The sequence below is a fragment of the Melitaea cinxia genome, chromosome 10 (genome assembly GCF_905220565.1).
Source record: "Melitaea cinxia chromosome 10, ilMelCinx1.1, whole genome shotgun sequence".
Taxonomy (NCBI): domain Eukaryota; kingdom Metazoa; phylum Arthropoda; class Insecta; order Lepidoptera; family Nymphalidae; genus Melitaea; species Melitaea cinxia.
In genome coordinates this window covers 7,523,498-7,536,320 of record NC_059403.1, presented here as the reverse complement: position 1 = coordinate 7,536,320, position 12,823 = coordinate 7,523,498, and the positions used below count along the sequence as shown (strand labels likewise).

General features: G+C 30.6%; 1 protein-coding gene across 1 annotated transcript in view; it reads right to left on the bottom strand.

The window, feature by feature from the left end:
• The window catches only part of LOC123657084 (solute carrier family 23 member 2), a 58,135-nt gene extending 45,683 nt beyond the window's left edge, over positions 1 to 12,452 (bottom strand). Inside the window, exons 1-3 of the mRNA XM_045592671.1 lie at positions 12,374 to 12,452; positions 3,650 to 3,706; positions 366 to 464 (exon numbers count right to left, since the gene is read on the bottom strand). Coding sequence (XP_045448627.1) covers positions 366 to 464; positions 3,650 to 3,700 — 150 coding nt within the window. The 5' untranslated portion in view covers positions 3,701 to 3,706; positions 12,374 to 12,452. The remainder of the gene's footprint in view (positions 1 to 365; positions 465 to 3,649; positions 3,707 to 12,373) is intronic.
• Positions 12,453 to 12,823: the final 371 nt, after the last annotated feature.

Genomic DNA, 12,823 nt, shown 5'->3' with positions numbered 1-12,823 from the left:
GGAAACGCCATGGTATACAAAAAATAGGCACCCGGTTTTATTTATTTTTTATTTATCGTCTTTCTCGTCGATAATATTGAAAACGAGAAGTTTCTCTTCCTAAAACGACAAAATTCGACAAAATTACGATGTCATGTTAGCTTCCGTAGAGATAAATATCACAGATCACTAAAATTTAATGATTATCTCTTCTATTGACGTAACGAGAAGAGTATCGCGTGCACGCATGTTAGCTACTGTAGACATAGAGAGATAATACGAGAAAAGGGGTAGACAAAATTTTGTCGTGGCGCGCATGCTAGGCCTGCTGGTCAATTTTTAAAAAAGTTAAATCACAAGAACAATGTTAATGTATTTTGAATCACCTGCAACGCCATAAATATGCACAGATACCATGGAGGGATGTCATCCATAGCGTAGGTGACATTTCCCTTCCGCTCTGCAGTATCTCCATTCGGTGAACTCTAAAAACAAAAACCGTTTATTACAAATTAGTACAATTTTAATCTATATCTATCTATACTAATTTTTTCATTAGATCATACTACGAAAACTACTACACCGATCAGAATAATACTTATACCATAAGATGCAGCGTGTGTCGGAGAAGGTTTTAGTATATGATATGTTGGTGATTACTTATAGTGTAAAAAAATATGAATGGACAAAAGAAAGGTATTTATTTTTGTTATATTTTGTTGTGTATAACGTATTTTATATAATAAAAGCATGTATTACTTGTGCTTAATTAAGCTATCCAACGTATAACGGTATCTGACAGATCAAACTCCACTTAAAGCTCTGATATTTTTATTCGCAACTTTGTAATAAAAGTTGTAGTTTATTACTTGAAGTGGAAAAAAAGACAAATCTTTAACTTTCAGTAACTTACGTGCGAGATAAACTTTATAAGCGACTGGTGAATCAGACCCTAAATATAACTAAAGCGGTCACGTGTACCATGATCGCCTGTATCAGCTCCAAAGAGAATCAATAATTGTGTTTGCTGGCAAACGAAAAAAACCGACTTCAATTACATCGACAAGTAATACCACGTAGGTAGACGAAAAAATAGTTAAGTAAATACGCATTATCAAAGATTACTCCAAAAGTTGTAATTAGATCTCGATGAACTTTAAATTGACCACATGATAAACATCGGCTTTCGATTAAATTAAAAATCATCAAAATCGGTACACCCAGTAAAAAGCTTGCGAATTTTCAACGGTTTCCCTTGATTTCTCTAGGATCCCCATTATCAGATCCTGATTTCCTTATCATGATCTGATAATGGGACACTCACTCCTGGGATATCTCCTTTCCAACAAAAAAATAATTATCAAAATCGGTTCATAAACGACAAAGTTATCCCCGAACATACATAAAAAATATATATAATATATATACATATACGGTCGAATAGAGTAACCTCCTCCTTTTTTGAAGTCGGTTAAAGATACGTAGAAAAAATAGAACGACTAAAGCTTTTTTTTTTACAATAATTAGTAAAATACATTTTAACAAAGTTCATTGACCTGCAGCTGCAGCCAACGACATATTTGTGTTATCATTTAGTATACAGGTAATAATAAAAAACGAGTGAGCTTGAAGTAAAATTTCTTTAGCTCCATCGAATTTATATTTCCCTCTCAACTTCCGTTCGCCTTACCCGATCCCATTTTTCGTAACGCTCTCGTCGTGCATACACAGTGCACACAAAGTGTTGCACATAAATTAAAAAGTATGTATGTTAGTCGAGGGAGTCATGACTGGAGTTTACTCTTGAGGTATATATGATGATTGTATTCAACAAATAAGATGTACTTTTACATGAATTAAAACAATAAAACTTTAAAATGATAACATAAATTGTCGCTTGCTTTTCGAATCGGAACAGTAAAAGTGCTGTAAAGCGTCACTCTCAGCGTCGCCGCTGTTTCATTCTTTCACACGATTTCAAACTCAATAATTTTTCATACCGAGCACCTTATATTATTACCTTATAGTATTAACCTTTAAAAAAATTAGAAGACCTTGCCTAGAGTTTATTTTTAGTCTCAACACTATAAAACATGGCTAAACCATAATAGCTTCTAGAACTGTACCTTAAAGTAGGAAATCGAATGTATATGATGTCAAGCATCAATATAATAATTGTAATTGGAATGACAGCGATGTATCTTTGTGATTATCACATTGTACTTACTGTGATGGTGTATAAATATATTCATTTAACACTATCATGATTTCTATGTTATGTATCTCTCAAGAATCAATAAAATACCTATGTGTTAGTATTTAAATTTGTAATTCTAGCAATTATGAAAGTATTGTATTTTGTATCGATATTACTCTTATTGTTTATTCGTTTAATACCGGAACAGTACAAAGATATCAAAACAATCTTCCGAATGGTTAATATTCTTTTACGATTAGTCAGTCGCCATCTTTATTATATGTTTTGTAGTACCAGAGAGAGTAGTAACCCAATAAATACTGTTATCATTCAAATTTATGCTTCTAATCCTATAATCCTAAATTCTCCTCCGAAACGGCTGGAAGAATTTTGATGAAGTTTTGTGTGCATGTCGGGTAGATCTGAGAATCGGTCAACATCTATTTTTCATACCCCTAAGTTATAGGGGGAGGGGGTTAAGGGGATTAATAACATATATGTCAAAACAACGTTTGCGGGGTCAGCTAGTAAGTTTGTAAGATTGTAGTGTTCTTACTGTAATTGTTATTTGTTGAAGTACCGGAAGAGCATAAAGATGGTGACACCATCTTCCAAATCGTTAATACTAATTTTCTGATTGGTCAGTCACCATTTTGTAACCTATTCATTAATTTTTTTTTTAATTTAATATGATAATTTGTAAGTAAAGAGGCAGTTATTATTTAATTTTCTTGCGGCTAACGTTGCTACTCGATAAGTGGCGTTTAAGTGATTAGTGTGATAACTTATTCAATGTAGTTAAAGTGTGATTGTGAATGAATAACTGTAGATTTGACGTGAGAAATAAGTTTTGCATTGACCGTTTTCATTATTTGTTCTATATAAGCTTTATTACAAAAAGTAATTTGGATACCTACCTATTAATAGATTTATAAAAAAAATACCATACTTTTTAAATTTGAATAAGTTTTAAGAAACCTACACAGATGCCAATATTCTTATTAAGTGACGAATTCGAATATCTAAAAATTGAAAGTGGAACAAAATGGTTTTTTTTTAAATTAAAACTCGTCTTAATAAAATGTAAATGAAACAGTATCAATCAATAGAACAGCATCGCCATAAAATTAAAATTGTTAAAATAAAATAAAAAAATTAAAATATCTACTTATATTTAATTATGAGTAATTTCTGTTTCTTTCTCTTTTCAGAATTATACCTGTTATAAAATGATAAAGTACCCTGGGGTTCATAGTATAAGACTCTAATTATTAATAACATTTAAATACGTACAAATAAATTTAAATCAAAGTTTTATTTTTGACGCTTTGAATGAGAAATGATATTTCGGCACTATAAAAAAAGCCACGTCCTCGGGTAACCATTGAATTACTCGTAATGGCCGACACTGGCCGACAGACATGCTTAATTTTCGCGTCACATATCAATACATAATAGTTTAAGTGAACTCACCAAATCTCGCGTCATGCTCTCGAGGCCAATCTGTATGGTGTTGTGCACCATCTTTACCTGTAAAAGTGTTTATAAAATTCTTGAGAACTTATAAAATTGAAAACACTAATCATGAAAACTACCAATTCCCAAGATAAATAATAAAATAATAATAATAATAAATAGATACTAATAGATAAAATTGGAGTGTATGTTTGTAATATTAAAATAACGCCTATTGACTAAATGCGTATGGATGTTTACACGTTACACGGTAGATATACCAAAATAACATATTTTTACAATTTTTGTCCGCCTGCTATTTAATTTTGTTCCGGCTAATCTCTGAAACTACTGAATTGATTTTGATGGTACTTTCATTGGCTGATATTTGATGTATTAAGTAGTAACTTAGGCTACTTACATTTTAGAAATTTATTTATTTTATAACTCTGCGAACTTAATAACTTTTTTGTTAAATTTCACGCATACGAAGTCGCGGGACGACATATTTTAAGATATTTACAGACTGTAAAGTACAATAGACGGGTGACTTATGGCTATTGCAGTCATATAATAAACTTACTTGCAAATATATACATAAGACTAATACTCATATAGAATACATATATTATAAATGCATACACACACACATAATACATAACCTTATTATAAACTAGTATAAAAAAATAATAATAGACAAAATTAATAATATACATGTCGGCACTTGCACTGTCGTAGGCAATTAGAAAGGACTTGGTACGGTGCACTTGTTGTATCCTGCTAGTAGCTTAACCTAGACTTTTTCAATAATTAATTTGTGCAAACGAATTAATTGTTACATAACGATCTATAATTTGGTTAGGCAGGGACAACTCGAGCAGTGAAGGTGAGCGTTGATGCGCATCTCAAAGGGGGCCTCCTTAAACCTACACCTAGGTCGTAAGTCCTAGGCACTGCTATGAGTTACTCCCTCTGCCGCACGACGGACTCGGCACCCGCACGGTAAATCCATCGTATGCTAAGAAGTTAATCTCCGCCCCGTTAACTTTCAGAACCGATTTCTGTGTTATAAGAAATTGGTGATATCATAAATTGTGTTTACTTGTGCCAATATTGACCACTGAAGCCCACGGAAGACCGAGTACTCAGAGACGATGAGCGAGAGAAATCTACCTCACCCGACATACATAATAAAATCTGAGAGGAAAACATATAAGAACAAAAACTCGTTCATGTCGTCTCCAGTTTAAGATCTATTTCATGATATTTTATACACTTCTTAAGTGACAGTAAAGTTAAGACTAATTTTCTGATCTGACAAAGTCGAAGGCACAGCTAGTCTTATATAAGTTCAATTCAATCAGTCATTATTTATGTAAAACAGAAGCAAATATTTTTTTTTTAACTTTGAATTATACAATTATGTATAGAGATTCCGCAGAGCCAAACGCTAGCGCGATTCAGAGATTGTATGTCGTATGTTACTCATACTATAATGTACTACGTTACTGTTGTTAACTATTACATTATTAATTTATTCTTGTTTTCTTATTAAATTTATTACAGTTGTTATTTTAAATCAAAGTATGTTAGCTTACGTCAAATTATAGGCAATTAAATTAAAAACAATGTAAGTAAATTAAAAAAATATAGTTTAGTAAAATTTGTACTTGCTTAAAATAAATTAACAACTTTGGTAAAATTATAATACACAGTGTAATTTTACATTGAAAATTTTTAAAAATAATAAAAATATTCTGAGTTTGCATTAAGTTTGCTATAAGATAATTTACAATGTTTTTAGTAATTTGACAAACATTTTAATCAAATTACAAAAAAAAAATTGTAAATTAAAAAAAACTTAATTGAAAATTGAATTGTGATGTTTCAAATTTGGCTAAAGCAAATCGAAATTCTTAGTAAAATTATGATACTTACACAACGTCAACTTGAAGTCGTTGTACTTAAAAAGAGAAAAATAATTCAGAAACTTGTAATGAGTTTTTCAGACAGTCCCTTATTGTTGAAGATATAAGGCTATGGAATAGTCTACCGTTATATATAAAAGAGGCTAAGTCACTACTGTCACTTACGAAGTGTGTAAAAGATCATAAACTGGATCTTAAACTGGAGACGACATGACGAGTTTTTGTTCTTATATGGTTTTCTCTCAGATTTTATTATGTATAATGCCCGCGACTTCGACGCGTGGAATTTAATAAAAAAGCTATTGTTCAGTTCGCAAGGTTATAAAATAAATAAATTTCTAAAATAAAAGTAGCCTAAGTTACTCCTTACTACATCAGCTATCTGCCAGTTAAAGTGCTGTCAAAATCGGTCCAGCTGTTTCAGAGATTAGCCGGAACAAACAGACAGACAAAAATTGTAAAAAATGTTATTTTGGTATACATCCATATGAATCTAGTAAACAGCGGTTATTTTAATATTACAAACAGACACTCCAATTTTATTTATTGGTATAGCTTATTATTTTTGTCTATTATTTTTTTTACATTAGTTTATAATAAGGTTATATATTATGTGTGTATGTATGCATTTATATATGTATTTTATATTAGTATTAGTCTTATGTATATATTTGCATGTAAGTTTATTATATGACTGCAATAGCCATAAGCCATCCAACCATTGTATTTCACAGTCTGTAAATATCTTAAAATATGTTTAACTAGCCGTGCCCGCAACTTCATTCGCGTGGGATTTAACAAATAGTTGTTGTTCAGTTCGCAGACTTATAAAATAAAATAATTTCTAAAATAAAAGTAGCCTTATTTACTCCTTATTGCATCAGATATCTGCCAGTAAAAGTCCCGTCAAAATCGATCCAACCGTTTCAGAGATTAGCCGGAACAAAGAGACAGACAGGCAGACGAAAATTGTAAAAAATATTATTTTGGTATATGTACCGTATGCCTAACTGCACCTAAATGCATTTAGTACAAAACGCTTATTATATTACAAACAGATACTCCAATTTTATTTATTTGAATCTAGATGCGTTAAATTAATGTACTTAGTTGTGGTGTACAATAAAGTATAAATAAATAAATAAACAATTACTTCATTATAATTTACATAGAAACATAATAAATCAAGTTACTAACAATGATTATAATCTGAAATTGAATTTAAAAAACAACAACATATATATTACAGGATTTATATAATATATAAAAAAAATTGTAGCATCACAATAAATAAATATGAAAATTGTTACACATTTATTTGCATTTTTATAACATTTTGTTTTTTAAAAAAATGTAATTTTTCAAAAAAAATAAAAATTAACAGTGTACCTAAGAGTATACTGAGACATGATTGTTTGCAAGCAAACGAAGAAAAACCACTTCAATTATATCGACAAGTAATGCAACGTAGGTAGACGAAAAAATAGTCAAGTAAAAAGGCATTATCAAAGATTACTCCAAAGTTGTAATCTGATCTCAATTAAATTCAAATGTGACCACATAATAAATTCGTCTTTCGATTGAATTAAAAATCATCAAAATCGGTATACTCAGTAAAAAGTTATGCAGATTTTCGAAAGTTTCCCTCGATTTCTCTGACATACCATCATCAGATCCTGGTTTCCTTATCATGGTGTTAAACTAGGCATATCTCCTTTTCAACAAAAAAAAAAGAATTATCAAAATCGGTTCATAAACGACGGAGTTATCCCCAAACAAATAAAAAAAAGAAAAAAATATATACGGTCGAATTGAGTAACCTCCTCCTTTTTTTGAAGTCGGTTAAAAAAGACGATTATGTCAGTAAAATATAAGTAGCTACAACATGAAATTTATATGGACAGTTGGACACAGTTTAAATATAATTTATAATATCGTATAGGAACAAAGTAATCTAGGTTTTGATATCATCTTGTATCTTACTATCCATGAAGCTGCATTATGATTTATAAAGCTAGAAAATTTGTTATCTGTACCAAGCTATGAAGAAAAACAGTTTGTTTGCTGGTTTGAACTCATATGGAATTTTTGGATTCGATTTGAATAATTATTGATGTACTTTGTAAACGTTTTTTCAATGAAATAATAATAAAACGTAAAATTTAAGTAAAAACAATATCGCAATCGATAACACGTTTATGACTGTACCGCTTATATAGTAATTTATATACCTGCAGATATGTGAAATATTTGCTTTAATTACTATGTTTTATATTATAATAATTGTTTGAATAATTTATCGAGCGTAATATAATTTGAGTTGCTGCAAAGACCTTCAGATACTCTATGACTACTAATCTATACATATAATAAAATGGTAGGAAAGTCAAAACTGTACATTGAATATTTTTTTTAAAGAATACTTGGGGTGTAATCTACAATCGACTCCGAAGCCAAAAATAAAGTTTTTAGAATTTTTGTCTGTTTGTCTGTTTGTCTGTATGTATGTCCGGGATAAACTCAAAAAGTACTGCATGGATTTACTTCAAATTTGGCACAAATATTATTAAGAAGTCGGGTCAACATATAGGATACATACTTATTATCACGCTATCACCTACGGGGAACGAGCAGTGAACCTTTATATCTTCAACGCATTCTGTAACAACGTGTAATCTAACGACAAGTTATTGAATGTTGTTGTTATTATGTTAATAACTATGCTATAAGCTAGCTTACTATAAATAAAGACATTCTGTAGTATATTTAGTATCAGCATTGCATCCGTGCGAAGCCGGGGCGGGTCGCTAGTATTTTTAATAATATGAACTGTACAAAATATGACTGTGTCGTTGACGCCGTCAGCAGGTCTACTCTGCTTACCCTGATGAATACAAATCGTGTAACATAAAATCAGATCCTAAAGATTCTATTTGATACAATTTCTATAAGTACCCTATAAAAGTAATAAATATGTGTTCCGAATTACAGCGCCGCGAGTAATTCGTTTCGTCAGTTGCATCAATAGTTTCGATTAATAATTTATTTTTTAAGTTACCTACATCATCTGTCACTAAATCATTAAGTCAAAGATAACATTAGCTCGCAAATATATTATTGTAAAAATTATAATAAAACAGTATAAGAAGAAATTTTTGGGTTTCAATTAAGCCCCAGGGTGTCGTTGAAGACATTTATTGGTGGCCTAGAGGGGATGATGTTCCCTTTCAAAATAATATGCGTTTTTAAAGAGATTTCTGTCCTGTCAGTACTTAGCTTCTTAAATCCTCCTCCTCTGGAGGTTCTTAAATCATTTATATCATTACGAGAGCGATGTTACTAAAGTTTTTTTCTATCAGTACAACTGAATTAATGGTTGATTATTACTTAAATAATGCTAAGCAGGTATTATAATTAAATAAACAAAAAATAACAGGAGCAGTTCCTTTTGAAATTACCTGTAGGTAAAATAATGATAATTATTGTTGAAATAGCGCTCTATTTTGTTTTAGTTTAATTATTTGTTATTATTATCTCCATCGATATTTGTCATTCTTGTTTTATAGGCGAAGAATTCTACCTTGATCCATCACACCGCTGCACTGTAAGTTAGCGGATAATTTTCCTATCAAGAATTTCGATCGTTATCAGATAGGTATATGAGCAATTGTAAGTAATAGTAATGTGTTATAAATCTTAATTGTCATACAGTATACATTTTTTTATAAAGAGCTAGTTTTTGGTACTTATCACTTTTGTGGATAAATTAATAAATAAATAACTTGTTGTTCTTGATAATTATCATAAGCAACTGATGACGATTACATCAATCATCAATCATTACAGCCTATACAGTCCACTGCTGGACATAGGCCTCCACAAGTTTACGCCAAAAATAACGTGAACTCATGTGTTTTGCCCGTAGTCACCACGCTGGGCAGGCGGGTTGGTGACCGCAGTACTGGCTTTGTCGCACCGAAGACGCTGCTGCCCGTCTTCGGCCTGTGTATTTCAAAGCCATTACGCCAAGCCAAAACGATTACATACGAGTACATTAATTCGTTAGATTCAGTCGTACGTACATTCGATAGAAAGATCCATTAGGCAAACGGACACCTATTTACAAACGTACTGATACAAACGTCCTCCTCTCAGAAATTTTTAACCTCCACCTTTACAACAAAACGGTCGGACAGTTTCTCAGACGGTTGCTGTCCACTCCTTTTACTTGTAACATAATAACTGTTTATCAGCGCTGTAGTCACGGCTAGCTGAGGAATTAGGGGTCGTTTTGATCCTCCGAATGACAAGGGTTTGCACAGACTGTAAAAATGTTCGTCTGTGCGTCATGCTTTTTAATTAATGTTTCTGGACCCCCAATACAAAATTCGTAACTTGCTAGGCCTGTTAATTGGCGACTAAGGTTATTAACATATTGAAATTTAAGAACTACATTATATTAGTACATACGTATATTATATATATATATATATATATATATATATATATATATATATATATATATGGTATATTTTCGTACCTTTATCACGTTGTGCAAAATTTATTTCAAAAATAAAAATTACAAGTAGTTACTAGATATAAAATAATTAAAATGTTTTTTATTTTATTTTAAAAGGCTCGGAGAAATATAAATTCAATGTTTTTTAAATACTTTACCTTCCTATATATTCACCAGTCCACACCTGAACCACATGAATACGCATCACCTTTCGACTTAAAAAATCATCGAAATCGGTCAAGTCTATTGGAATCGAGTATTGTGATATAACAGTTAGGTGCCTACTACATTAACAACTCTACGAGTATAAATATTATCAATTTCTATCATTCATGATTTGACGACAGAAGAGTATCTAGTATTAAAGTATGTTTAAATATTATACATAAAAATAATAAAACAATGAGTAATAACGTTTTAATTATTCATAAATTTTTAAAAAATTAAATTTATGATATAAATTTAATAAAATTTATTATATAATAAACAAAATACTTCTTTACTTATAAATTAAATTTATAGTTTAAAACACACTGAACTTAAAAATAATATTTCGAGTGTCGTAGTGATAACACATCATTTACGTGACATACACACATACACACGGACACAGTTTCAAAATATATAATTATATTAATATTTTATATGGAAACACGTTGTAGAGTCCCACGGCTGGGCAAGGCCTATTTTTCTGTTGGTTGGTTCGATTGGAACTCAATCTGTTAAGCTCATCCACTGCAGGTGGACTAACAATATTTCCACTATCCCACCACCACTTCCACATTCTCTAGGCTCCATAAATTCTATAAATAAAAATGTTGCTAAGCGCATAACTCGAGAATAGCTCCACCAATTTGGCTAATTTATTTTTTGTTCCTTAAGGCCCACGAAAGGTTTAAATACAAAAAAAAAAACATTATAAAAAATTATTTTTACTATTAACTTTTAACAGAACGAAATCTGTCCGGGCAGCTTGTACAAAATTCAAGAGAACTCAAGCAACAAACAACATAAAAAACTAATTATAAAATCGAAAAAAATGAAGTACATACTAAGTGACTTTATTTTAAAGCTTATTTTTTTTTAATTTAAACGTAATTAGGTACCATTTAATAAAACAGTCATGAGTGTAATAACAGTGATGCGAAATATGTATGAAAGTTAATGACCCGCCTAATAGTTATTGTTCTGTCCTGCTAACTGGGAAACACATGAAGTTTAAATAATCGTTCAATCTCCTGAGCATTTTTCTTAACTTTTCATTCTGCAAGAACGCTAAGTATTTAAAGACTTAATAAAATATTAATTAAATGACTTAAATCATTTCATATTATGACTTGATCAAGGGATTTATTTATATACGAATAAATGAAGAAAAAAATAGTATAAAACAATTAATATCACCATTATACTCATCCCTCACATTAATTATTGTTATTTGTTAACATGTTATTACAAATAGTGTACTTGTGATGAGTATGCAATGTAAATTTTTACTTTAAATATGAAGTACCTAGTAATAATAGTAACGAAGAAGACTGACATCTAAATAGCCTGTAGCTATGCCTAGTTTATATGTAATAATGTAAAATAAAGAAATGTATAACTGTATAATAAATATAATAAATAAATAATAATAATTAAGAGCACACTAACCAGTTTTATTTTAAAAATTGTTTTACCATAACGTTATTACCGTTTAATTAGGTTTATTTTAGGTTTATTTAACTTAACAAAATCCATATATATAGGTATATATTAATAAAAAATACGGCTGAAATGTAGATATAGCTTAACTTGCGCTGTAATGCACCAAATTGGATAATTCTTTATTACTTTAACTGAGGTAGGGCACAGCAGGAATTTCCTGCTCAAAATATGGAGCAGCCCGACTGGGGTAGTACCTCGACCTTACAGAAGATCACAGCTAAATAATACTGTTTTCAAGCAGTATTGTGTTCCTGTTGGTGAGTAAGGTGACCAGAGCTCCTGGGGGGATTGGGGATTGGGTCGGCAACGCGCTTGCGATGCTTCTGGTGTTGCAGGCGTCTATAAGCTACGGTAATCGCTTACCATCAGATGAGCCGTACGCTTGTTTGCCGACCTAGTCACATAAAAAAAAAAATATTTTTTTGTTTTTGCTGTTGTCAGGACGAGGTTTATACAAAAAAATAAAATAAAAATCGATGTATTAAAAATACAGCGGTACGAAGCGAACTAAATCAGCTAATTAAAAATAAAATTAACAACCATTAAGGTAATAAACATGCCAAATTGTATATGAACTAAACTTACCAAAGTATATAAGAGTAAGATGCACAATACTATCAAACGAAGTCGCACAAGCGTGCGATTCCGACCGACGCTCGTTAATGACAACGAATGACATCTACCATCTAATAATCATAACATACTTATAATAAGAATTTAAAGAATTCGTCCGTTTATTGAACACTTTAACATACGAATTAAAGAAAATAACTCAAGTTTATTTAATACCACCTAGGTATTTATTTTTCGTTAAAAACTGTTTATTCATATGTTTAGGTATACAAATTAAATCTGGTCTAAAACTTCTTATATTTTTAATTTAAATCACTGTTAATTTATTGTAAGACTGCACTTTTAGTGTAGATTTGTTTCTTTAAAAATAAAATTTGTAAAAAACTTTACAATAAAAATTAGAAATAAATACCAATGCAAAACTACCAACTACTTAAAAAGCTTTTTTGGTTTAGACTATTT